The sequence below is a fragment of the Oryzias latipes genome, chromosome 21, assembly GCF_053564925.1.
Source record: "Oryzias latipes strain Hd-rR chromosome 21, Olatipes_Hd-rR_3.1".
NCBI lineage: Eukaryota > Metazoa > Chordata > Actinopteri > Beloniformes > Adrianichthyidae > Oryzias > Oryzias latipes.
Window position 1 is genome coordinate 5,062,180 of NC_136257.1, and position 27,693 is coordinate 5,089,872.

At 40.0% G+C, this 27,693-nt stretch overlaps 1 protein-coding gene across 1 annotated transcript; it reads right to left on the minus strand.

The window, feature by feature from the left end:
- Window positions 1-153: 153 nt before the first annotated feature.
- LOC105356773 (interleukin-1 receptor type 1-like) lies at window positions 154-27,059 on the minus strand. Its single transcript, XM_020713330.3, has 12 exons — window positions 26,425-27,059; window positions 21,945-22,022; window positions 20,834-21,086; window positions 19,856-20,048; window positions 19,066-19,237; window positions 18,045-18,107; window positions 17,637-17,766; window positions 17,414-17,565; window positions 4,812-4,955; window positions 3,073-3,240; window positions 2,626-2,879; window positions 154-1,447 (listed from the first exon to the last, which is right to left on the minus strand). The coding sequence occupies exons 2-12, from the start codon at window positions 22,018-22,020 to the stop codon at window positions 1,091-1,093; spliced, it is 1,962 nt and encodes a 653-aa protein (XP_020568989.1). The 5' UTR covers window positions 22,021-22,022; window positions 26,425-27,059; the 3' UTR covers window positions 154-1,090.
- Window positions 27,060-27,693: the final 634 nt, after the last annotated feature.

Genomic DNA, 27,693 nt, shown 5'->3' on the forward strand with positions numbered 1-27,693 from the left:
CGACGTCTAACTGGAAGATCGCAGGTTCATTTCCCGCCTTGCCCGCCCAGGTCTTTCAAGTGTCCTTGGTCAAGACTCATGTGGTTAAGCACAAAGTGGAGGCGGAGTGTATAAATACTCTCTTCAACATCTTCAAATGATGCTTAAATAATGTTTGCACTCCAGGTATCATCACTTTATTTCAATGAAGCTGGTTAATGTTCAAGAGGTTACACAGGTTTTGAAGAGGAATGAAAACAATAACCACTAAAAGGTAAATGAGGTCAACTGCACAGCTCTGACAAAAAGTGAAACCTGGCTCTGCAAAAAGAACAAACCATGGATGCAGGTCCAGAGGATGCATGCACACACGAAGGCACACAATTCAACACAGAAAACGTTATTTAGTGATCAAACATAAAACAATTTGTGAAAAAATATACTAAAAAGTATTGTATTGTCAAAAGTCCAGAAATGTTCTGACCTCAGTACAAAATAGATTGAACCTAATAGCACTGCCTGATGGAAGCTGAGCCTTCACACTTGAAATTTGTTTAAATAAGTAAATAAGTTGATGTTTTCACAGATTTGGATTTTTGATATAATATTTTCATTTGTTTTCGCTTAAATTATAGCAGCAGTAAATTTAAAGAAACAAACTCCTAATTCAGAACATATACATACTAAATTTAATATGAAAATGGATTTGATGTGGCATTTTTTACCACTACAATTTAAAAAGAAGGCAAGAAACATTTTGAATCCTTTTGCAGAGAGAGAGAGAGAGAGAGAGAGAGAGATCGATCTCAGTGCTTATTGAGGTTGCTCCTTTAAAGATGAATTATCAACGACTCCAATCAAATTATTTTGTCATATTGAGAATCAGGGCTGCGAAAAACCCCCAGAAGAAGAATGCAATAAATTAGCTATAAATCAAAAGAATAATCATAAATAAAAAAATTGACAAAATTCAAAAACCACACACACATTTCCAGTAAATTTGCCTTTGCAGAGCTTTGGAAGTATTATTTTTGCGGCACCTTTTAGATGCAGTTTGTCTGTTATCTGCAAATGTCTCACGTCAGCACGTTATTTTTTGTTTGCTCCTTGGTTAATTGGTTTTGGTGTTATAAACATTAAGAATCGTGGGGTTTGGGTGCCGGACGTCTCCATGACCTCCACCAACAGAGCAGTTTTCCCTGGATTCCCGCCTCCTGCCCTTGACTGGCATGTGATACCTCATTTCCTTCCAAAACCTGGAGGAGGGGCAGAGAGATGCTGACAAATGAGAGTCCTTGCTCCCTCGTTCTTCATCTTCCTCTGTCCTCAAACACGTCCTCCGTCTTGTGCTCTTCGTCACAGTCTTCCACAAACACACAGCTCCCTGCTTCTTCCTCAGGTGCTGCACTGACTTTGGGAGGAGAGCAAGCTGGTCGGAGGAGATCTCCTCTAATTCAACCAGAACCACCTGGAAAACAGATTTTTCTTTCAATTACAAGTTTTAAAAACATGTTATTTCCTCTTAAAAGAGAATACCAATCTTAATTTGAAGGGTTCAGTATTTTGAAGCCTTTTTAGATCATATTTGACAGGATTCAACATTTTGTGCATTACAGGTATTTTTTACAGTCTTTCTGTGTCTGACTATGATAAAAGTTGAGAGATTTTGATAGCATGTGCTACGTATAAACGAGTGAAGTTCACCTTTCAAATATCAAGCTGTTGATTGACATACAACAGCAACTAATTTAAAATGAGAACCAAATCTTGTGAAAATGTGTACAAAAATGGCAGACAGGAGCTTCTTAGAGTAGAAATGTTCAAATTTGGTCAATTTTAAATCATAATATATTTATTTTAGTGTGATTCATTTAGTTAAAATTCTGTCTGCTTCAGTATAAGTGAAAATAAGGAAAAATGTAACCAAAAATATATATATTTATATATATATTTTATATTAATAAGTTATAATTGGTTACATTTTTAGAAAATGGCTATGAAAAGGTAGGAAAAATGTAATAAAATGATACATATTAATTATATTTATATATTATAAGCAGAGAGAAATTTAACACAAAAGTGAATTACCCTGAAATACCAAACGCTTTTAGCTGCATGTCTTTACAAAATCATCAAAAGTTGGAAAAACTAACTTTAAATTTGGAATGCAACCAACAAAAGACGTCAGGGACACAGAAAGTAGAGTAGATCAGCTCTCAGTGGAATTTAAGGCTTTTTTACTGTATGATGATCCTGCTTCACCTTCCCATCTTTTTTTACTTTACATGCATGGGAGGCACTGACTCTTAGAACAACCAGCAGTTTCTTGAAAATTGTATTTGTTCTCATAGACAAACTCAAAAATATAGTTTAGAAAGCAAATATAGCTGAGTAAAAATGTGTTCATTATAAGTATTTGTGGAGTGTTTTTACATTAGCATTAAAACATCAACGTTCGGGAATCCACTGACAACGGAGCTTTTGGGTAAGAAGGAATTGCCAAAAAAAAGTTGTTTATTTTTCTTTTTTATGTTTTCACCTGTTTAAAATCCACATAAGGCTTTGAGTTGCTTTCAAAAGTCCTAACCGTCATATCTATTGCCTTTTAACAAACATTCCATGTGCTGTGAAACTCTGCAGCGTTACCTTCAGGGACCCTTCCAGCAGTGCTCTGTGCATCGCAGCCACACATTCAAAGTGCTGCGTGGTGTCTGTGCACACTTTATCACTTGTGTCCCCACAGGCCTGGCTTGAGGTCTTGTTCACTGTGTCTCTGCTTTTGCAGATGCGGTTGCTGCAGGTGCCGTTGGTTTCTTGTTTGCAGATGAAGGTGGAGGCGGAGTAGAGCAGGAGGAAGCAGCGACTGGCTTGGATGTTCTCCTCCACAGAGTCCACCATGGCTGAGGGAGCAAACACAGAAGAGACAGTTTACTTGCAAAAAGTTATTAATGAGCTTAAAGAATAAAAAATGCCACATATTCAACAAGTTTTAGTGAGCCCGTCTGGCTACTTTTAACGGTTGAAAAAAGCAGGCAGAGCTAAGGTTCTGTCAGTTGAAGCTCCTACAGGCAGATTATCCTGTTGGGTCCTTACACTGGCCAAGCAGCCCATCACGACCTTCAATGAAGACTTTGTAGCCCCAAGAATCCTCCAACACTTGAGGCAGTGTGTGTAGAGCGAACTTCTCAATTTCCTCACTGAACCCAGCAGCCTGTGGCTGTGGATACGCCACATAGGCATCATACAGCTTTCCATCCAAATCTGCAGAACACAAGAGTTTAGTAAGCATTGTGCAGGTAGTCATGCGTTCAGACAGAGACGAGACCTGAAACAGCAGTTTCATCCAAGAGGGAAAACAGGCTATCAGTGGTTTTATGTATTTTTCTTTTATAATTTTTTGATTTTGTTCAGGTTTCTTTAATGTTGGCTGAAAGTTTTCCTAAAACCCCGTGTAACGTTGTGCTTCCAAACCAAGCACCATACATAAAAGTTAATAAAAAAAATAAAAATAACAAAAAATAGTTGAAGACTCACTTCCACCTGATCTCTGATATATTTCCAGTGTTGCCAGTGGTATTTTTTTATTACAATTCTGCCATTTTTAGCCCGAGTCAAAAAGCCTGTGTTTTCTAGGACATCGTTTCTGCAGAGGGGCAGTAGTTCATAAGAACTTCACCTCTGAGTTGTGGATGCGTTGGGATCCCTGCCTCTGTCTGTGTGTGTGTATCTCTTGCGCCACTACCTTCTCAGCGGAAGTCACTTCCCTCATCAGGACAACAGTATAAAGCCCAGTTCCTCCACTCTGTGCCAGATTGTCCCCTTGCTGACTCCAGCTCAGCCATTTGGAAGATTTGGCGCCAGAAACAGTTGTTTTATTCTGCCTGCCTGTCTCTCTGCCCAGCTCCAAGCTCTCAAGAAACTGTCATCCACTAATCTGTTGTCTGTTATTTTTGATCCATCCAGCCTGCTCTTTAAAACAGCAAAGGACTGTTGGTGCGGAGCAAGCCTGCCCTCATTCCCCATCATATTCTTCTTCTTTTTTTAACACTCTCTCCCACTAGCCCCTCACACCCCCAACCTAACATTACCAGTGAAACAAAAGTGGCGGGCGATATTGGAGCCATCCAGCCGTACAGTTTTGATCCAGATGGAAAACAAAGATGCACACAGATTTCGTCGTCTGCAAGTGGATGCATCTACAACCGTTTTCCAACAGCATTTGTTCATCCTCTTCAGATTCACAGTGATTTGAATAAATACTCAGAAATGCAATTTACATTTTTTTATTTTCTTTATATGTGTCCTCCAGCATCAGAGGAATGCCACAAGAACATGTTAAAAACACCAAAAACATCATTTTTACTGGAGTAGGTCTTTAATCAAGTGTTATAAAATTCTCTTTAAGAATTCTTGTGCAACTATTTATTACTTTCTTGAAACTTTTACTCTTTAATATTCAAAATTTAAAATGTCCTTGTTTTCTATTTGTTGTCCTTGAGTTTCACATCTGGACTTTCTCTGGATTTTCTTTTGTTTTTTACTTTTTGTTTTAATTAAACTTCCTGATGATGTGACGCTACAAACTTTTGTCCAACAGTTGGTACAGTGAGGCTTGATGACATCTCACCAAACACCAAAGGTGACCACAACGGTGGTTTCCAATGTTTTTTCTTCTTCCGCTAGGTTGCAGTTGTGACACGCGGTCATTTTTGAGGAAGATCGAGAGATTCCTAAACACACAAGTGTTTGAGGTGGTATATACTAAAGATGTAGCGCTGAATTGTTGTGTGAACGTGTGGATTTATTTACAGCTTGCTGCTACAAAGGTTTACCTTTATCTGTGTAAAAGATGCTGAAAGTTTCTCTGAACCACAGGACAATGCTGATCTTAAAAGTGTAGTAGATCGTGACACATATGATGAACAAAAGTATCAGACTCCCAAAAACACATCCAACTGGAAAGATTACGTCTGGTTCTGTAGAGAAAAAAATGAAAAAAGAAAGTCAATTGTAAGTTTGTAAGAAATAATTCAGGTAGAATTTGAATAAAACTCTCAAAATGTGAATGAAGTAATACAGCAATGGTGGGGGGAAAAACCTTTTTGAAAACTGAAAACAAAGCAAAATCGTAGGTTTGCAGCCTTAAATTGATTACTCCTGAAAGCTAAAACCTCTAATTTCATTTTCAGAAATTTGTCGGTTTCTAATTTTTTTACTAAATTCTAAAAGTCAAAACAACCTGATGGCTTTTTTGTTGTTGTCTCTATTGCCTTTGATCATGTCTCGCTTGGATTTGTTAGACTTTTCTGGAGCAGATGCAACGACTGTGACACCTATGGTGAAGCATAGTGGCAGTGGAGTAATGATTAGGGCCTTTTCTGCAGCAGCATAACCTCTGCAACATGTCACAGCTGTCCCAAAGAATCAAAGAAAAAAAACCCGGAGCATACCATCTGGTATGGTACGATATTTATGTATTTATCAGTCATTATTTACAATATTTACAATAATGTTTCTGCAAAACTTTTAACAGCATCACTTACATGCAGCAATGCCTTAAATGGAAGTTCAATAATGTAGAAGGGAATGTAGGGCATTAAGGCAAAATTAAGGCATTTCAGCCCAGAGTTAAAGAGGTTCTGTCATGAGTTTGCAAACATTTGCTCTCTGTTTGTTCATGTTGTCTCTATTTTTAAGGTATCAACTTCAGTTGTGGTACGAGCACTAAACACAGTTACCTAAATTTAAGTTCTACTTTTATTTTTCAGGGTTTTTGGGGTAGGATTTTATACCAAAATGATTTGTGCTGTGATCAAATGCATTATAACAAGGTTGTTATTTTTTAACCAAAAAACAAAACTTGTTTTTTAATCCTTATGATATTATGTGAACCCACAAATCTGCTTGATTAACGAAACTTGTGCTCAGTTTGAGCTGAAGTCCTGCTGAAGCAGATATGCATTCATTTGCATTCAATATGTCTCAGGCTTGAGAAATAAATGTGGGATATACAGATGATGAACTCACCTGATACTTAGGCACACCTGTCCAACTGCTCATTAATGCAAATTTCAAATCAGCCAATCATGTGGCAGCAAATCAGTGCATTTAGGCATGGAGACATGATCAAGACGATCTGTTGCAGCTCAAACCGAGCATCAGAACGGGGAAGAATGGTGATTGATGTGACTTTGACATGGTTGTTGGTTCCACACAGGCTGGTCTGAGTATTTCAGAAACTGCTGATCTACTGGGATTTTCACCCACAACCATCTCTGGGGTTTACAGAGAATGGTCTGAAGAAGAGAAAATATCCAGTGAGCGGCAGTTCTGTGGGCAGAAATGTCTTGTTGATGCCACAGGTCAGAGGACAACGGTCAGATTGGTTTAGCTTAGTTGAACCTTCGGCAGTTCCAACCCGGTACTAGCAAGTGGTACCGAGTAAAGTGACTGAATGTCAATCTCAGTTCAGCCAAAAATATAAAGTTACATAAATAAATTTAATAGATTATTTATTAATTTGTTGACCTTGTAACAGAAAACAGTCTGAAACTTCACAAAACCACTACAAGTGAAGGGGGAACCAGTTTGGGGTATGGGCCATCCTCTAGACCAGTGGTCCCCAACCACCGGGCCGCAGTCCGGTAACGTGCCGCGGGACACTTTGCACCGGGCCGCGGGAAATTTTGGCACCCGGACGCACAGAAAGAAAAAATAATTTCGATTTTATTGTGTTTTTTTTTTTTTTTTTTTGAAAAATTTTTTTTTATTTTGAAAAGTGACCGGATTCTCTCTGTTACATCCGTCACACTTACCATAGCAACCAGAGTGTGTCGCGGTAAAAACTATGTTGCTCATGTGATGTTCTGTTGTTGGTGTGACGTTACGAGGACACCGCTAATAAATTTGCACATGATTACATAGTGGATTTACGTTCATTATTATTATTAGGGCCCGAGCACGGAGTGCAAGGACCCTATTGTATCTGTTAGGTTTATTATTATTAGGGCCCGAGCACGGAGTGCAAGGACCCTATTGTATCTGTTAGGTTTATTAGGGCCCGAGCACGGAGTGCAAGGACCCTATTGTATCTGTTAGGTTTATTAGGGCCCGAGCACGGAGTGCAAGGACCCTATTGTAATTCGAATGTTTATTATTATTAGGGCCCGAGCACGGAGTGCAAGGACCCTATTGTAATTCGAATGTTTATTATTATTATTATTATTATTATTATTCTACCGGAAGAGTCGCCTTTTTGAGGCCTTTAACATACCCCAAAACTCACCAAATTTGGCACACACATCAGGAGTCGCGAAAAATTTTGTATTTTATAGGAGATTGGCATGGGCGCAGAAAAACGGCTCGATAGCGCCACCTACAGTGACTTTTGTCCCGACGCCCCGCATACGCTTTAACGTACAAGCTTGATTTTTACAGGGCATGTTCTTCAGATGGAGACCTACAAAAAAGTCTGAAAGGACCCACCCGTCACTCGCACAGGAAGTCTGATATATTGAGGTCAATATGTCATTTTTGCTTCATTTTGGACATTTGCAGGCCTCGCTCTAGAACGAACTCCTCCTAGAGATTTTGGAGTAATGACTCCAAACTTTGGTTTTGTAAACTAAACACATGTCCGATGTTAAATTGCGAAGCTTTTAAGTTTTTACGGTTGTTTGTGACCGTGGCGGCGCGTCGAAAATGGAGGTCATTTTGAAAACACGCCATGAAAAGAAAAATGGCCATTACTCAGCCATGCAAAATCCAATCTGATCCAAAATTGATATGCATGATTGTAGTCCAACTCTGAACACATCAGAGGTGGAAAAATCCAGAACATGTGTAGCGCCACCTGCTGGCAACATGAAATGACATGTTTTACTTGGAGCATCACTGCTCCAAGTAGGATGAGCCGACACACCTCAAAATGATGTCCACCTGTTGAAAAGCCATTGAAGTTTGCTCTGATAAAAAGCCATAACTTTCAATGCGGGGGTGTGGTCGTGACAGAGCGGCGAAGTTGGGCGTCTCGCCATGCACACAAAAGTTGCTCTCACGTGCACATTCCTTGTCCAATCTCACTGAAATTCAATGGAGGTGATGAGGCTTCCATTCTGAACCAATGGATATGACAATCTTGGACGAGCTCCATAGCGCCACCTAGATATTGACAAATACATTTTATGTCACATTCTGACCTATGTTTTCTCTGTGTTTTGTCCGACAATCATAAAATTACAACAGGAGATACTCATAAGGGTCTTCTCTCATCGTCTAAAGTTTCATGGGTGTACACCTGACGGTGCCTGCGCAAGCCACCACCAAACAGGAAGTGGTTGATGGCGTTGCAGTCAGATAATTAAAAATTCATAAAAAATCAGCCGTTTGTATCACAAGGCTGAGATTTCAGAATGAGATGCCTCTTACATATCTCCAACTTAGATATACAGCACTTGTATGGGTGAACAAAAACGGCTCAATAGCGCCACCTACCATGTTTGTTTTTGAGAGCCCCGCCATGTTCTTTAACATACAAGCTTGATTTTTACAGGACATGTTCATCAGATGAAAACCTACAAAAAAGTCTCTTGGGACCAAGCTGTCAGTTGCACAGGAAGTCTGCTATATTGGTGTCAATATGTCATTTTTGGTGTATTTTGGTCATTCGCAGGCCTCGTTCTAGAACGAACTCCTCCTAGAGCTTTGTGAATAATTACTCTAAACTTTGGTTTTGTAAACTAAACACATGTCCGATGTTAAATTGCGAAGCTTTTAAGTTTTTACGGTTGTTTGTAACCGTGGCGGCGGGTCGAAAATGGATGTCATTTCGAAAACACGCCATGAAAAGAAAAATGGCCATTACTCAGCCATGCATAATCCAATCTGATCCAAAATTGATGTTCATAATTGCAGTCTGACTCTGAACACGTCTGCAGTGAAAGAATCCGGAAAAAGTGTAGCGCCACCTGCTGGCAAAAGGAAATGACATGTTTGACTTGGAGCATCACTGCTCCAAGTAGGATGAGCAAACACACCTCAAAATGACGTCCACCTGTTGAAAAACCATTGAAGTTTAATCTGACAAAAAACCATAACTTTCAATGCGGGGGTGTGGTCGTGACAGAGCGGCAAAGTTGGGCGTCTCGCCATGTACAAAAGTTGCTCTCACGTGCACATTCCTTGTCCGATCTCACTGAAATTCAATGGATATGATAAAGCTTCCATTCTGAACCCATGGATATGAAAACTTTGGACGAGCTCTATAGCGCCACCTAGTTATTGCATGGGGCACATTCTGCCCTGTATTTTCTCTGTGCTTTGTCCGATGTTCATAAAATTACAACAGGAGATACTCAGAAGGGTTTTCTCTCATCGTTTTAAGTTTCATGGGTGTACACCTGACGGTGCCTGCGCAAGCCACCGCCAAACATGAAGTCGTTGATGGCATGTCAGTCAGATAATTAGAAATTCATAAAAAATCAGCCGTTTGTCTCTTTAGGCTGAGATTTCAGAATGAGAGGCCTCTTACATATCTCCAACTTATATATACAGCACTTGCATAAGTGCACAAAAACGGCTCAATAGCACCACCTACCATGTTTGTTTTAGCGAACCCCGCCATGTTCTTTAACATACAAGCTTGATATTTACAGGATATGTTCATCAGATGAAAACCTACAAAAAAGTCCCTTGGGACCAAGCTGTCAGTTGCACAGGAAGTCTGCTATATTGGTGTCAATATGTCATTTTTGCTTCATTTTGGTCATTTGCAGGCCTCCTTCTAGAACGAACTCCTCCTAGAGATTTATGAATAAGACTCCAAACTTTGGTTTTGTAAACTAAACACATGTTCGATGTTAAATTGCGAAGCTTTTAAGTTTTTACGGTTGTTTGTGACCGTGGCGGCACGTCAGAATTGGAGGTCGTTTCGAAAACACGCCATGAAAAGAAAAATGGCCATTACTCAGCCATACATAATCTAATATGATCTAAAATTGATGTTCATGATTGCAGTCTGACTCTGAACACATCTTCAGTGAAAGAATCCAGGAAAAGTGTAGCGCCACCTGCTGTCAACAGGAAATTACATGTTTTACTTGGAGCATCACTGCTCCAAGTAGGATGAGCAAACACACCTCAAAATGACGTCCACCTGTTGAAAAACCATTGAAGTTTACTCTGATAAAAAACCATAACTTTCAAAGCGGGGGTGTGGTCGTGACAGAGCGGCGAAGTTGGGCGTCTTGCCATGTACAAAAGTTGCTCTCACGTGCACACTGAAATTCAATGGATATGATAAAGCTTCCATTCTGAACCCATGGATATGCCAACTTTGGACGAGCTCTATAGCGCCACCTAAATATTGCATGGGGCACATTCCTGTATTTTTTCTGTGCTTTGTCCGATGTTCATAAAATTATAACAGAAGATACTAACAAGGGTGTTCTCTCATCGTTTAAAGTTTCATGGGTGTACACCTGACGGTGCCTGCGCAAGCCACCGCCAAACAGGAAGTGGTTGATTGCGTTGCAGTTGGATAATTAAAAATTCATAAAAAATCAGCCGTTTGTATCACGAGGCTGAGATTTCAGAATGAGATGCCTCCTACATATCTCCAACTTAGTGTCCAGAGCCAATCACTTTTACACTTAAGGCCTACTGGTGAATGAAGCAGCAGTAATGCAGACATTTTGGAAAGTCTGGGTCAGCTTTACAGTGAGTGATGAAACCTGTTTGTCTATTGATCATAGCAGGAGTCCCGTCTGAAGTCACTGCTACCAGCTTTTCTAATGGTATCTTTTTCTGCACAAAAACTTCTTTACCGTGTTATACATTTCAACTCCTCCTATATTTGTTTGTAAGGGCAGTTCTGTCAAGAGTTCTTCTCTTGATGTAAAGAAAAACAAAAAAACAAACAAACACACAGCTGCGCTGCACTGTTGCTGTCTAGAGAATCTTCAAACTGGATGCAAAAACACATGCGCTTTGCAAGATCCCGGTCCACCTGATCGGCCAAGTTATCAAACATAGCTGACACTTGTATAGACATTGTAGTGGAAATTAGATCACTTCTATTTTTCACATCTTTAGGTACAGTGTTAGTGATTATCATCATTGCTTGATTGACAACTTTTTAATCTGAAAAGGCCTTCTGGATGAGAAAATGAGCAGGACTAAACAAAGCTTTGTTTGAATTTTTTTTTCACAATATATGAAAAAATATCAGTCCTTAAACGAAACAGATTACAGTCCCCCCCCACCCCCACCTTCCGCCGACAGGCTGCTGTCATGTTAAATGTAGCTTGCAGCTCCAGAATGCAGAAGGAAGAACGACACAAAACGGCTCGAGCAGGGCGTTGCTGATTCACTCATTCGTTCATGCTATATGCAAAAGTCTTTGTCCCTTAAGGCAACAGATTACAGTCCCCCCCCACCCCCCACAGGCTGCTTTCATATTAACATTAGCTTGGAGCTCCAGAATGGACAAGAAAGAACGACGAGAATGGCTCGAGCAGGGCTTTGCTCACGGGGCGGTCGCTCATGCCAGGCGGTCGCACGTGCTCGGGCCCGCTAAATGCTACTTGTAGCTTTAATTATTATTATTATTCTACCGGAAGAGTCGCCTTTTTGAGGCCTTTAACATACCCCAAAACTCACCAAATTTGGCACACACATCAGGAGTCGCGAAAAATTTCGTATTTTATAGGAGATTGGCATGGGCGCACAAAAACGGCTCGATAGCGCCACCTACAGTGACTTTTGTCCCGACGCCCCGCATACGCTTTAACGTACAAGCTTGATTTTTACAGGGCATGTTCTTCAGATGGAGACTTACAAAAAAGTCTGAAAGGACCCACCTGTCACTCGCACAGGAAGTCTGATATATTGAGGTCAATATGTCATTTTTGCTTCATTTTGGACATTTGCAGGCCTCGCTCTAGAACGAACTCCTCCTAGAGATTTGAGAGTAATGACTCCAAACTTTGGTTTTGTAAACTAGACACATGTCCGATGTTAAATTGCAAAGCTTTTAAGTTTTTATGGATGTTTGTGACCATGGCGGCGCGTCAAAATTGGAGGTCGTTTCGAAAACGCGCCATGAAAAGAAAAATGGCCATTACTCAGCCATGCATAATCCAATCTGATCCAAAATTGATGTGCATGATTGTAGTCTGACTCTGAACACATCTGCAGTGAAAAAATCTGGAAAAAGTGTAGTGCCACCTGCTGGCAAGAGGAAATGACATGTTTTACTTGGAGCATCACTACTCCGAGTAGGATGAGCCGACACACCTGAAAATGACGTCCACCTGTTGAAAAGCCATTGAAGTTTACTCTGACAAAAAACCATAACTTTCAATGCGGGGGTGTGGTCGTGACAGAGCGGCAAAGTTGGGCATCTCGCTATGCACACAAAAGTTGCTCTCACGTGCACATTCCTTGTCCAATCTCACTGAAATTCAATGGATATGATGAAGCTTCTATTCTGAACCCATGGATATGACAATCTTGGACGAGCTCTATAGCGCCACCTAGTTATTGCATGGGGCACATTCTGCCCTGTATTTTCTCTTTGCTTTGTCCGATGTGCATGAAATTAAAACTGGAGATACTCAGAAGGGTCTTCTCTCATCATGTAAAGTTTCATGGGTGTACACCTGACGGTGCCTGCGTAACAGGAAGTGGTCGATTATGTGCACCCAAATAATAGAAATTTATTATAAATCAGCCGTTTGTCTCAGGAAGCTGAGATTTCAGAATTAGATGCCTTTAATAACCTCCAGCTTTGATATGTAACACTATAGGGTCTACGAGAAACTTCATCACTTGATTTTTTTAATGAAATTTTGGACTGAACAAAGATTTTTAGCATAAATTCTGTTTAGGTTATCAGCACCAAGAATTCAACTTTCATAGGCATTTATGTGCTACTGCTTCCTAAAAAAATTCAGAATGATTGAAGTTACAGGTGAACTTTTAGACAACATTTCATCCAAAAAGGTCCGAAAACGTCTTTTTAGGCAAAACTGCAAACACCTATTTTTTTGCATAACTTATCTTTCAAATATCAGCACAAAAAAATTAAAAACGGTAGGGATCTGTGTTTGCTGCCTTCCATATTTTTTTCAGACTTAAAAGTGTAACAGATGATTTATAAAAAATCCTTTTTCATCCAAAAACCTGTGTTAAATCTGTCTAGACTCCAAACAAACATTTTTTTATGGTAACTTATGTTTCAACAATTGACACCAATTTTCACAGACCTATAGCTAAACATGTCCCATAGCTACCTGAATATTTTCATAGATATAAAATGAACTGGTCATTCTAACATCTGGCATTCTAACATCTAACATCTTACATGTCAAAGCCTCTCTCAGCCTCGCTCTGCTGAAGGAGTCGTGTTACAACCCCGCCCCCTCCTGCTGGGACCCCTGCTATGTAAATTAGCAAGCAGTGAACAGAGAGATGAGAAGTAAGAATGGCCATTACTCAGGCATGCATAATCCAAAGACAGCCAGTTAAACACTGAAAGACATATTTTTTCGGTATGTCTTTCATACATCTTTAGTATTAAAAACTCTCCAAGATGAATGTGCCTGACTCCACCTGCAGGTGGATCACAGACTTCCTGACGGACAGACAGCAGTATGTGAGGCTGGGGAAGCTCGTCTCAGATACTCGGACCACAAGCACCGGATCCCCCCAGGGCTGTGTCCTTTCACCCCTGTTACTCTCCCTGTACACAAACAGCTGCACAGCTGGTCACCTGTCTGTCAAACTCCTGAAGTTTGCTGACGACACCACACTCATCGGCCTCATCTCTGACGGAGATGAGTCGGCCTACAGGAGTTAAATAGCCAGGCTGGTGTCATAGTGCAGCGCTAACAACCTGGAGCTTAATGCTCTGAAGACAGTGGAGATGACAGTGGACTTCAGGAAGGCCCCAGCCCCCCTCCCCCCTGTCATCCTCTGTGACTCCCCGGTGACCTCTGTGGAGTCCTTCTGCTTCCTGGGAACCATCATCAGCCAGGACCTCAAGTGGGAGCAGAACATCAGCTCCATCACTAAGAAGGTCCAGCAGAGGATGTACTTCCTGAGGCAGCTGAAGAAGTTTCACCTCCCTGAAAAGATGCTGGTAGACTTTTACACCGCCATCATCGAATCCACCCTCACGTCCTCCATCACAGTCTGGTTCGCTGCGGCCACGGCCAGAGACAAGGCCAAGCTGCAACGCGTCATCCACTCAGCAGAGAAGGTGATCGGCTGCCACCTCCCGTTTCTCCAGGAGCTGCACATCTCCAGGACCTGGAGGCGGGCAGCCAGGATTGTAGCCAACCCCTCTCATCCAGGACATAATCTCTTTCGGCCCCTCCCTTCTGGCAAGAGGCTCCGGTCCATCAGGACCAGGACCTCGCGCCACAAGAACAGCTTCTTCCCCACTGCAGCCAGCCTGCTGAACAGAACCCCAACTCCCCCAGGTGATCCCCCCTCCACCCCCCGCCCACCAAAGGACTGTCGGTGCCACTTACAGGCCCCACCATCCCAGCCCATCTGTGCTCCCACTTTAATTCACCTTACTCTACTGTATATAGTGTGTTGTTGTTGTTAACTTAATTTTTAACTTATTCTTAATTGCACTATACACCAAGTCAAATTCCTCGTTTTGTAAAGTGCGCTCTACTGAACCTGGCAATAAAACTTTTTCTGATTCCTGATTCTGATTCTGATTCTAATTCTATTAATCATTGTTTTTTATTCATTCAAAATGCAATTAAATCAATATTTTATCTTTTTTCTTTTCCTTTTTCTTTTTTTTTATCTCTTATATCCTTTTTTATAATCAATGTTTGAACTTCTTTTCCTTTCTATTGTCATGGTTTCAGTTTGTTGTCTTTTTTTTCGCTTTAGTTCTTGTTCTGTCTTGTTTGGTTCTGTTTCCTGTTTTATTTTGAAAGGTTTCCTGTCTTGTCATGTTTCTTGAGTTTTACTTCCTTTGGTCCCCATCTGCCCTAATCGTGTTCACCTGTGTCTTGTCTGCCCTGTCTGTATCTCCTTGGCAGGAAAGAGGAGCTTTTCTCCGGTTAAACACTGCCGTGGAGGGTGTGCGTTTGCATTGTGGTGACTGTAGGGTCAGAGGTCACAGCACCAACAGCATGTGCTGTCAGCGGGGAGGATGAGTGGCCTGGGTCTGACTCATCTCCCGCCAACAGCAAGTGCTGTAAGCGGGGAGGATGAGTGGCTGTCTTGTCTCTGCCTTCCTCCTGTGCTGGTCCATTAACTTCTGCTCATGTTGATCACGTCTTCTTGTCTGGCGTCCATGTCCCTTGCCATGCCACAGTAAGTTTTTGTTTTTAGTTTTGTCATCCTGCTCTGCAGCGCTTTTTGTTAGTTAAATAAACCCACTTGCCCTGAACCCGTTTGCCTCCCGTCTCTGCGCCTGGGTCCTACCTGCTCTCGAGCCTCCCCCCCACACGACATCTATACATCCAATGAAATTAAACTACAAATCAACAAACACAACTGATAACAAATGTCTCTAAAAAATGATGTGTATATTTGCAGAACCTTAAAAACACCAAACAAATAACAAATGCTTCCCAATTAAAGCACAAAAAATGGAACACAAAATGTAAAACCCAAGTTAGAAATTGCAATTTGAAAAAGATACTTTTTTCAGCAGCTTTTCAAAATCAATCACCAATTCTACTCTTCTGTGGATGAAACAAAGAACTCCAGAACAATGAAGCCATTTCTCTAAGTCTCTCTCACCTTCAGTTTTAAACAAGGTCTGTGAAAATCCACCATACATTGGTCACATGAACTCAGAGACCTGCTAAAAGTGCACAATTGTAAAAGCTCTTTTATATAGGCAACTGTTTGTTTGCTTAGAGCTCTAAATATAAAAAAAAATGCTTTTCTATCACCTAGACACAGATGGAGAACCATATCAACTGGATTAATAACAGGGTGGCATGTTTAGACAACATGAAGCTGTCCATCACATTTTTGACCTAAACATGTAAACACATCCTTGGCTCTGCGGTTAGGAAATGGTATTTGGGAATCTCTTTATACCAGGAGCCAGCCTGGCCATTGGAACATCGCCACAGTGCCCATCCAGACTGGGACAGCAACGGGGTCCACTTCAGAGCCGTGAGCTGCTGTGTTTAACTCCAGCTGTCCCAGCAAGGTAGACAACTGCAGCAACATCCACTGACCAAGCTGACAAGCCCTGGCAGAAAAGATCCCCACAAGAAAAACACTGGCTCAGGCAGGCTGGTCAAAAAAAAATAGTTTTGCCATTGTCTTGCAGCTCGCAGATCAAGTGGTTTAGTTTTCCAGTAATGTCAGTCAAGAATGCAAGTTCAGATTCACAATGTTCATATTCACCATATTCAACAGACATCTCCTCCAATAGCACCTTAAAAATCCTGTGCTGTTTTGCTTTGCAGCTGAGGTTGTTTACGATTTTCAGAATAAGAGTCATTATATGTCCAGAGCCAATCACTTCTGCACATAAGGCCTGCTGGTGAATGACGCAGCAGTAATGCAGACATTTTGGAAAGTCTGGGTCAGCTTTACAGTGAGTGATGAAACCTGTTTGTCTATTGATCATAGCAGGAGTCCCATCTGCAGTCACTGCTACCAGCTTTTCTAATTGTACCTTTTTCTGCACAAAAACTCCTTCACCGTGTTATACATTTCAACTCCTCTTGTAGTTGTCTGTTAGGGCAGATGTGTCAGGAGTTCTTCTCTTGTGGAAACCAAAAGCTATGCTGTACTGTTGCCGTCCACAGACTCATCACACTGGACGTTAACCACCTGCACTTTGCAAGATCCCGGTCCAGCTAATTGGCCAAGTTATCAGACATAGCTGACACTCATCTAGACATTGTAGTGGAAATTGAATGAGTTCTATTGTTCTCATCCTTAGGGACAGTGATAGCAATAATCATCATTGCGTGAATTTTTTTCATGCTATATGCAAAAGTCTTTGTCCCTTAAGGCAACAGATTACAGCCCCCCCCCCCCCCCCCCCCCCCCAGGCTGCTGTCGTATTAACAATAGCTTGGAGCTCCAGAATGGACAAGAAAAAACGACGAGAATGGCTCGAGCAGGGCGTTGCTCACGGGGCGGTCGCTCGTGCCATGCGGTCGCACGTGCTCGGGCCCGCTAAATGCTACTTGTAGCTTTAATTGTTATTATTATTACTAAAGAGAAAATTCCACCCCTGCTCCACGGTAAACGTGTCTTGCGTTGTACCGGTCCGCGGTGACAAAAAGGTTGGGGACCACTTCTCTAGACCCTAAATATTCATATTTGCAATGATCTGCCATTCTGAGCCCAAGTCATCCCCGGCGATAGTGTCAGAAAATGTGACTCCACAAACACAAGAAGCAAGTAAACAAGAACAAAATGTCCCACGTACCGGCTGGAATCAAAGTAAAATACGCCGGGGGTTGGACTCTGGAGCTCTGCACCAGACACGTGTAGTTGAGGTTGAAATCGTCTTCCCTCAGTTCCGAGAAAATCAGCAGCCTTTCAACCAACAACCCTGCAGGGGCATCACACCTCCTGGAACTACCCCTCAAACAGTTAGTTTATCAAAACAGGTAAACAGAAAAGTTAAAAGGCAGGAGGAATGCGCCGACCTTTTCTCTGACACATAGATCCGTTCTGAAGTTTTGTTGCTGGCTTTGAAGTCTCGGACATACCAAATAGGATCTACCGATTGTCCGGTTTTAGGCACAAACGCCAGGCACTTCTTGGTGAAACTGGACCCTGAATGAAAAAATGGCAAACTGTAAATAAATAGAAAATCCCTCAGACTCAACATCAAACAGCCAAAGCAGAGACCCTAAAAGTCGATATTTGAAAAATGTCATGAAGAAAACCAATGTTTCCATAAAAAAGTGCAATCTGAAATGAGAACTTTCATTTACTCCGAAGACAATCTCCAAAGTCTGGAGCTATTTTTTCAATATTATTTTATCAGAGAGGACAAAGAGACAAAAAGGTAGTCGGAATCAAAAAGTCATACAGTCAACGTGACTTCTCACCCTTCTGTGCTTTGATGGTTTCATTGGCTGGTTCAATTATATGAGGAACAGAATACTCCTCATCTGGTTTGGGTAAGACAACAATAAACACAACATTTAGATGAATAAAGATCCAATAAATATCAAATGTGCATTCAGTATTTGCACATTTAAAAGAAACGTTTTAAAACATTTACGTTACCTGCTTTGGTTTGAATGTTTGGACATTTTAAAGATCCTTGAATACATGTACTGCTGATGCAATTTTTCCTTTTTATGTTCAGTTTTTTTGCACACAGCACAAACAGCCCCCCCCCTACAGATTAGTCAAAATTTTCCTTCAAATAAGCAAAACAAAGTCTTACCAAAAGAGTTCTTATTTTAATAAAGAAATTCGAGTCACGAAAACATGCTGTACAATTATTTTGCTATTGAAAACTTTGAAAAACTTTCTTGATAAGATCATTTTTAAAGACATTGTTTTTAAACAAGAGTCTTAAGATTCAGTTTTTGCAGGGTAGCAGTGAAAGTACCACACTCAAACATTATTGTAACTTTTTGTGTCTCTATGTTGAAGATTTTAATCTTTTTGCAGCTCACCTGTCCTACCAGGACTAGCAAAGATTTGTTTTCAAACAAATCTAACAGGGGCTTATCTGTGTGAAACAAATCAGGTATTAAAATATTTTTTTTGACATGTTTTTGGGAACCCTAGAAGCTTTGCTTTTCCAATCTGTGCATTCTTTGCTGTTTTCAAAGGGCCTTTACTGTGCAAAAACATTTTTGTGTATTATAATGTTCATTACTCACATAAAGAAACCCAAAAGCTGCATTTTGATCCGTTCATGCATTTCTCAGTATTCCTCTAAAAACCAGAGATTGAGCCGTTTTACTTCCAGCTATGAAAATAACTCAGGAAAAGAACTAAAATGGATTAAAAAGGTGTTCTTTAGTGTGCCAAAGGTAATATATTATCATATTATCTTGAAAGACTAAAACCCACTGAAAGCATTTTTTACCTGTTTCATTAAAATGTACAAACCTTTGACTGTTGCATGAATGGTCTCCGACACGGATCCAACAACGCCACCCAGAGTGAACCTGAGGGTGCAGGTGTAAAGGCCACTGTGGTTGGAATCCACCTCATCAATGTTCAGTTTGGTCCTGCCCCTGTATTTGTACTTCTCTGTTTCATCAGATATGCGGTCACAGTCCTACAGTCGAAAAAGATCAACAATTTGTTTTATTTTCTTTAAATATTATTGTCCTCTATTACTTACATTGACATGATTTGGTTTATTCTAAATATGATTAGACGTATGGCTTCGTTTATACCCAAACATTTTTAAGGATGTTCACTTTTGAGTACAAGACAGTTATTAAGACAGATAATAGTCTAACAATGTGATTAATCAGTATTGCATGGATATTATTTCTGAATATGAATAATCTCAAATAAATTAACTAATTAAATTAAGAAATTAACTAGGGGAAAACAGATTTTTACCAGATCCAGTTGTCAAGTAAGAAAATAAGTTTTGCTTCATCACTGTGGTTGAAATGAACACTAATAAATACATTTGAATACCGTTTTTAACTTTCAGATGTTAGTTATCATGTTTGCAGGGCTAAAAAAATACACTATCGTTGTCTCTTTTGGTTGGATAAATCTTTTTATTATTTGTCAGATTTTAGCTACCAAAATATGTTTTTTTCTGGCTGAACGTTTATTGATTGACAGACCATGATGCCATTTTAAGGGCAAACAAAAAGGTGACTAAATGAGAGATAAAGTACACAAAAAAGTTGGATTTTTTTGGGGGTTTACTGACCTTGAACCATGTGATTGTAGAAGAAATGTTGTAGCCTTTCAGTTTTTTAATATAATCCATGAGGGGACAGTTCAGTGTGCCCGCCACTCCAGCATCAAGCTCCTGCTCAGCTTTCAGCGGCTTTCCACATTCTCCAGAAACACGCTTTTCCACCACCAGCTTAGCGGACTGCATGTAGCACCGAGAAGGAGTTCTGAGCATGAAAATAATTTTTAGTTTCCTGTATTTATTTTCATTTCCACAAAGCAACAAAAAACCAATGATCTTACATAAGTTATTTTACTAAGGAAGTGAAAGGGTGAAAGGGAAAAGCAAAACTTATTTTGCTGCCCCTTTTATACACGGAGAAGAACGCAAATAAAGGAGTAAAGTAATTATTAACAACAAAGGACTTTAACTAAACATATGCATATTTGTAATATAGTGTATAGGTCTGCTTGTGGTTCACTTAAAAACATTCTATTCAAAATAATAAGTGATTTGTAATTTGGTTTCTTTAATTGATTGTTTTAGACTGTTCCATATTCTGACCTCCTTAGTTTGTTTTTCTTCTGAGGTTTGGCAATGAGAAAATCTCACATCCTTCTAAACTATGAGTGCTTACATTTTCTCTTCATACTGTGTGGCAGACAATTCTGAAGTGCTTTGTACATGAAATTTAAAATATTTTCATCAACTACATCTTGAAATGTTAACATTTTTTAATGAACTGAATAATAGATTAGATGGATCTCTGTAAGTATATCATTCTTATGGCATCTTTGTGCAAAATAACATTTCAACTTAAGTATGTTTTACATGGTTCCCCAAATTTTAAATCAGTAATATAAGCATGGAACAATCAAGCAGTTTTACAATAACTACAGCAATTTTACTCAGAATAGCGGCACAAAGCTGGTCTTTGAAAATAAAATCCATTTTCCCCTGCCAACCTTGTCTGAGAGGCTGCAGGTTACGTGTTAGACTCGGCACTCTTACCTCAGGATGGTCACATATTCCCCGTCGTCCTCCAGTGTTACGTTAAGAAACCACAAGGTCTCCTTCAGAACTAAGACTTTGTAGGTCAGGTTGCTCATCTCTTCTCCTGTTTTCAAGTTGTACCATGTGATGTTGTACGGCACAGTTGTGTAGTCGAACACGTTCGGAGACACCAGGGTGCTGTTCAGCATGGCCACATCTCCAGGAACAGAGAAAACCCGCTCAAACTGCAGCTTGTAGTTGGTGCAGTTATCTGTAACGCACACAGGATGAATGAACGACGAACCGCTGAACCAAACCTGGAATGACTCATTATGGACCTCCGGTCACTTTAATCCGAAGTCTGTTTACGCTCAAACTGTCAGAAACTGAACACTCTCATATTCTGATCTCCAATCCGTAGTAGTTTTAAAAGCAGCTGAAGCCAGAAAGTCAAAACTAATAGCTTGTCTATGTCAATGTTAAAAGTAAAACTTTCATTTTACTGGTTTGTTAAGACATCTAAATAATTGAACATTTTAAAATAATGGCATGGAGGAGTAATTCTTTTTATTAAGTCTATGTTCTGCAGTTATTTTGATCAAGTTTTTATCTTAATCGTTTAGAAATGATTTAAACGTGGTTAGAAAGTTATATACTGGCCTAAAACGACCCATGCAGTTCTTAATTTGTGACAGTGGCTCAGGCAGTTGAGCGGGTCGTCCAATGATCAAAGGGTTGGCGGTTCGATTCCCGCTCCCACAAGACACTTCACCCTCCTTGCCTCCAGCGTGGCTCCACTGGTGTGTGAATGTGCATGTATGATCCCGGTGATGGTCAGAGGGGCCGTAGGCGCGAACTGGCAGCCACGCCTCTGTCAGTCTGCCCCAGGGCAGCTGTGGCTACAACCGTAGCTTACCATCACCAAGTATGAATGAGGAGTGAATGAATAATGGACACAATGTAAACGCTTTGGGTGTCTTGAAAAGCGCAGATAAATCCAATCCATTATTATTATTATTATTATTAATTTGTGCACAAGAGGACATTTATACTCCTTGATAAATACGCACTCTATGTAAACTCATCATAAATCTGATTGATAAAGATAAATAAATGTGGTTAAGCTCACTCTGTGGGATCTCTGCACGCGTCCATGTCGTCCACAGAAAAACTAGGAGTTTTGATATCGTCAAACTTAAGTTCATGGCTGAAAAACAAAAAACACAAATGCATGTTATATTGGCGATGAATACGTTTAAGTTGCAAGGAACAGTGTGAGTTGACAAACTTGTGGTTCTTGAAGATTTGACCTCAGGTTTTGCAGCTCATCAAAATTGAACAACAATACTCCATTTACTCCATAAAAAAACCATTTCATTTCACAAGAAGACTTTCTTTGTTATTTTACTTTCATGTTCACGTTTCACCATCAAACATTCACTTTTTATACCTATATAAAACAGGTTAAGTTAAATTTAAATAGTCAAAATGCATAACTAAAATACATAATTACGGTGGCCCTGAAGTGGAAATCACATCAACATGAGACTTGACGCAAACAATTTTTGAAAGACCATAACAACAAATAAAAAAGCAACAACAAAATTTACATATATATATATATATATACACATTTTTAGAAATATATTTTAGAAAACCAAGCCTAATAAGCAGGAAAAAAATAAATTTTAAAAAACAAAATCAAATGTTATAAAAACAAAACAAAATGAGAAACCCAAAAAGTAGGTATTTTGGGACATCAATAATTGGATGAAAATATAAATGATTTGTTCAATATCGCTCAATGTCAATCAAAGTCCAATCAACAACGTCCTATAGTTACTATGTGATTGTAAATCAGAGATCAAGTGCAACTGTTCCAGTAAGATCCTGCAGACATCTTTGGATGAGCAGGATCAACTTTCAATGGAAAGATGGTTGTAAATCCTCCACATGTGGACTGGTGAGAATCCTGCACTTGGATTTTTGTCGTGTTTCTTTGTTTTCTTTTGTCATGTTCTGTTTTCCTTGTCAGTCTCACCAGGTTCAGGTTGATCAACCGTCAGTTAATTACCCTTAGTGTATTGAAGTGCCTGGGACAGTGATTATGTTTGCCAATGTCAAGTCACAATAAAGAAAAAGTATTTAATGAAATTTAAACTGTTTTTGCTTCTTTCACCAATTGTTGCTTCTGTTTGCGAGACAGTGGTGGAGTTTGCATTATTAGTAGTGACGAGAACAATGTAACTTGTTGGACTGATGTGTAGCCTCCATCCCACGATATCACACTGATTTGTGAAATCCAGATTTAACCACATTTTGTTGGATGATTTTGGATGAATTTTGAGAGCACAGTCATGAAGAACTTTGATATAGTACAGCTGTGTATTTCTTTGGGTTCGACGTGTAACATTACAACTGTCTTTGCTTCAGCCCCCCCCCCAAATAAGCTCCAACAGCTCAACCCGCTCCATAACACCCATTTATCAGTAGCTTGCTGATTGCTCTTTCTGATCGGCATCCTCCCTCAGTTTGTTCCTCTTTCCCACCTCAGTACCGGGGGGAGCACTTTTGGAATTCCCTCGCCCCAGATATCAGGGAAATTCAAGATGAAAACACGTCTGTTTAGACTGGACTTCTCACTATAACTGTCATTAACTTTTGTTGTTTCATTGTGATTTTGATGCCTGTCATGCATTTGTGCGTACTGGATTTCTTGTTGAAAAGGGTTGAATCAGCACGATTTCAACAGGGTGTAACTGTATTAGAAAGACTTAATTATCAACAAATTTAGCATTCTTCCAGTGCAACAAGAATCCATTCAAATGAATAACAATAGATAAGTTACTCTTACTGTAAAGTTTAGAAAATTAGCAAAACTTTTCCCGCCAAAAGCGTTTTTGTGATTTCATGGAACCTCCAACTTTAAGTGAGCAGGAAAAGTCCTTCAACTGCCAAACATGGACAAAGTAAAATACAATGGGTTTTTAACCCTTGTGCCATCCTAGGCACTTTAACATTGGGAGTTGGGTCATCTAGACCCACTAGACAGTCCTCTGAACCTTTTTTCTTCAATGATTTGTGATCTTCACTGGTGTCCATGGATTACATGAAATCTTTCCACCTTTATCCACCTTTGTCATGGTAGGGAGAACACGTCAATGGAAGGGTGGGGTCATCTAAGATAGCGCAATGGTTAAGGCAAGTTTTGAGATAAGAGTTCTAGAAATGTGTGTATCAAATATGATACAAATGATTATGGGGTTAAGAACTTGCAGAAATGAGGACTTGATTGTATGCAATGATTTTTACGCACATTCTGAACAAACCCCACATCCTGTAAAGTCTATGTTTCCTATTTTTCTATTACAGCAACAGGAGTACATCTCTCCTTTCTATTACTGCCTCTTTGACAAGTCAGAGCTCCTCAGATCCTGTTGTATTGCTGTTTGATGGCATTCCCATTTAGAGCATCTTGACTACCAAATCTGGTTCATTCTTTTTCAACATTTCTTTTTGAACAGGTCCGTTTTTGATGGGGGAGGGGGTAAGTCAAGGATGGAAAATTTCGCAAGACAACAGTGGCAACCTAATGTGTGAAAACGGATGCAGAGACTTGAATGTGCAGCAAAAACAAAACGCATAAACCACAAACATGAATTGTACAGAAACTCAAAATGTGCTTCTGAGAACAAAGTGTTTGAAGGGCTGCAGCAAAGTGAAAGTTTCCCGTTTTTATGCCTCATGAAACTTTCCATTAAAGTTTTCGTTTTCATTCAGTTAAGACTCTAACTAAAAACTGTTAACCCTTATTTGAGTTAATACAAGATTGAACATAAACATAAACAGGAAGTGCAACAACACAACATGAATGTTTTAAAATGTGAGGTTATTTTGGAGTTTAGGTTTAACCAAAAACTTTCATTTTCTTTGTTTTCTGAGTTAATATATTCTTTTTTTCATGATTGGATCTGTTTGCGCTATTGGGTCTTTCTCTGTGGTCATGTTAGAATTTGATGGCACACAAGAAACTTACAAATTTCTCTTCTATTTTGTCCCCAATTCTGGAAGTTTTCCACACTTGCAATGATTATCCAACCAGCTGTGTGACAATGCAAGTGGCTTTTTTAGATTTCTGAGACTGTTTTCAAACTCCAATGTGTTTGTTTATTAAATGGTCTGGTTTTCTTTTTTAAGACAAGTTTTCAATGAGACATTGATAAGTAACATAATTTTTGGCTAACTCTGAATTTGTTGTGAATTCATCCACTTTTTGGTCGTATTTTGTAAAGTCTGAACAGGAAATGTCCTCCTCTGGCTTTATGCAACGTTGGTAGTTTTCCGAAAGCTGTAATCAGTGCTACAGTAGTGATGAGGTTGTTGGTTAGAGTGTAACACATTTGTAACCAGAAACTTCATCAAGACCACATGAGACATTGAGGACCTTCTCATCCCTTTGGCTGAGAAGGCCAAACTAGTAAAACTAAAAGTGAATAGTTTTTAATGATTAAGTTAAAAAATATATATACTTTTTGATTTATTGATTTCAAGCATTGTACTCAAAGCAATAAAAAATGTAAACATATCTATCAAACTCATCACAGAAATGATGAAATGCATTGATTAAAAAGACAGAAAATAAAACAAAACAAAAACGTCACTTAAATTACATTTGCTTAGTTAAATACAGTGATCATTAACCAAAATATAAAAAGTAAAGTAAACCATTAGGCTAGTACTAATGAGGATTTTCTAAACCTTGTCATTATTACTTGTATCATATCTATACAATAGTAAATCTATTGATGCTGCAAACTCCAAAATACTTGGCATTTTTAAAGCAACTCTTTTAAATATTGGTCCTTCTGGAATAGAAGTCGCAGCAGCCAAAAAAATTCATAAGAAAGAAGAAATAAATCACATAAGTCACTCTGGAGTTTAAGTTGGACTTTTGGGAGAAATTTATTGAACAAAATACAAAGAAAATGTAATCTTAAAAGCCCAGTCATGAAAATGGAAAAGATAACAACAATAGACTGATTATATGCCACTTTACTACCATAACACCACGCTTCCATCCTTTTTTTCTAAATCCGGTTTATCCCTTTCAGGGTCACTGGTTGCCGGAGCCTGTCCCGGCTACTGTTGTGGCGAAGTCGGGCTACACCTTGGACAGGTCGCCAGTCTGTCCCAGGGCACACAGTCATTCCAAACGCTCACCAGGATCCGCTTGGGTGCATTCAGATGAAAATTTGTTTCAGATTTATCGTGGGAAACTTGTCTGAATACACCCTAAGTAGCACAAGAGCTCAAACCCAAACAATACATTCAAGGCAGTCCTTCAAGTACTTTTTGGTTCAAATTCTGTTATTATTTAAACTGCTTAAATGTGCAGATTGCTTCTAAAACACGCCCTGTGTGTTGATCGGAGCATGCCCTCTTTGTGGTTACAACTCCAGCAGACATTTGTAGAGCAATCACGTTCCATCTGAACAGTGTGCTCTTGAGGACTTCAAGATACCTTCATATCTCTGGTTATGAGGCCACGCAGCACTGCAGCTGCACTTTGTTATCTGACAATCACAACGAAGCAGAGTAAGCTCACTCACCTTTACGAAGGAAATGCTGAGGCAGCTACAGACGGAAGGATGAGAGGGGTTTTCTCTGCACCACAGAGCTCTGAGAGGAAAGCCACCACTGACTCTAGAGGACTGCAGATCAGCCATTTATACCCCGACCCACATACAGGTAGAAATGAGCCTGTGATTGTTGTGCTGCTGCCAACAGCACAAGTGGGTACCACCACTTGCATATGCCGATCAGACACTTTGACAAGCAGACCACAATCACATTTTTAGAAAAAAACACAACCTTTTGTACAATAAAAGTAAACAGATTAGGCATTTTATGTCATTAGTAACTTGCAATGTGTGTGTTAGATAAAAGTATACTATTTTAATGAAACTCTCCACCCTCCAGAGGTGGTGCTTCGCCCAAGGTCTATTCCTCCAGTTCAGGGGTTACTGCCCCAAGTGCTCCGAATACCATGGGAACCACTGTCACCTTCCAAGCTTTCTCCAGTTCTTCCCCGAGTTCCTCTTTCTCCAGTTTCTCGTGTTCGTTTTTCCTGATGTCGCCATTTCTTGGTACTGCCACATCCACCACAACGGCTTTCCTCTGTTCTTTATCTACCACTACAATGTCTGGTTGGTTCGCCCACACGATCTTTATGCTCTCAATCTCTACCACCATCAGAGGTGTTTCCAATTTTGACTTTGGGGTTTCCAGTTCATATTCTGCACACACGTTTCTGTATATTATTCCAGCCACTTGGTTGTGGCGCTTCATGTATGCTTTCCGTGCTGCCAGCACCTTAAACCTCACTGGATTGTTTCAGGCGCCCCTTGGCACAGTCTACGTCTTGTCTGGTGTGGTCGATCTGAGGCAGTTGGTCAGGAAGTTCCACAGGTGAGGCCCACGGTGCTGAAACGTGGCATCGCCTTGGGTCTTTGTTTGGACTTTTGGGATCACCAGCAGACCTTCACCTGAGGACCTGAGGACTCTGGGAGGGTCATACACTAAAGAGGATCACACACAAAGTAAATACGACAAAATTGAAGGCCCAAATCCATTCAAATTTTTATAAACCAAAAAAAACCTTAATAAAACCTTAAAATTGATCTTAAAGCTGACTGTGCTCCTTCTTTATGGTCCTAGTTAAAAGACGTGCAGTTGACTTTAGAACAGGCTGTAGCCCAATGATAGTATTGTTCTCAGTTCCAGAAGGAAGGGCATTCCAATAATCTATTCAAGAGTTTAAAACATGTATTAATGTTTTAGTGCTGCTGTAGAGAGAAAGGATCTAACTCTGGCAAAGT

Coding starts and splice junctions, on each gene's coding strand:
- LOC105356773 (XM_020713330.3), bottom strand. CDS start 22,020: ATGAACTTAAGTTTGACGATATCAAAACTCCTAGTTTTTCTGTGGACG. Junction 17,566..17,636: donor ATCTATGTGTCAGAGAAAAG/GTCGGCGCATTC, acceptor TTTGAGGGGTAG/TTCCAGGAGGTGTGATGCCC. Junction 2,880..3,072: donor TGATGGGCTGCTTGGCCAGT/GTAAGGACCCAA, acceptor TTGCTCCCTCAG/CCATGGTGGACTCTGTGGAG.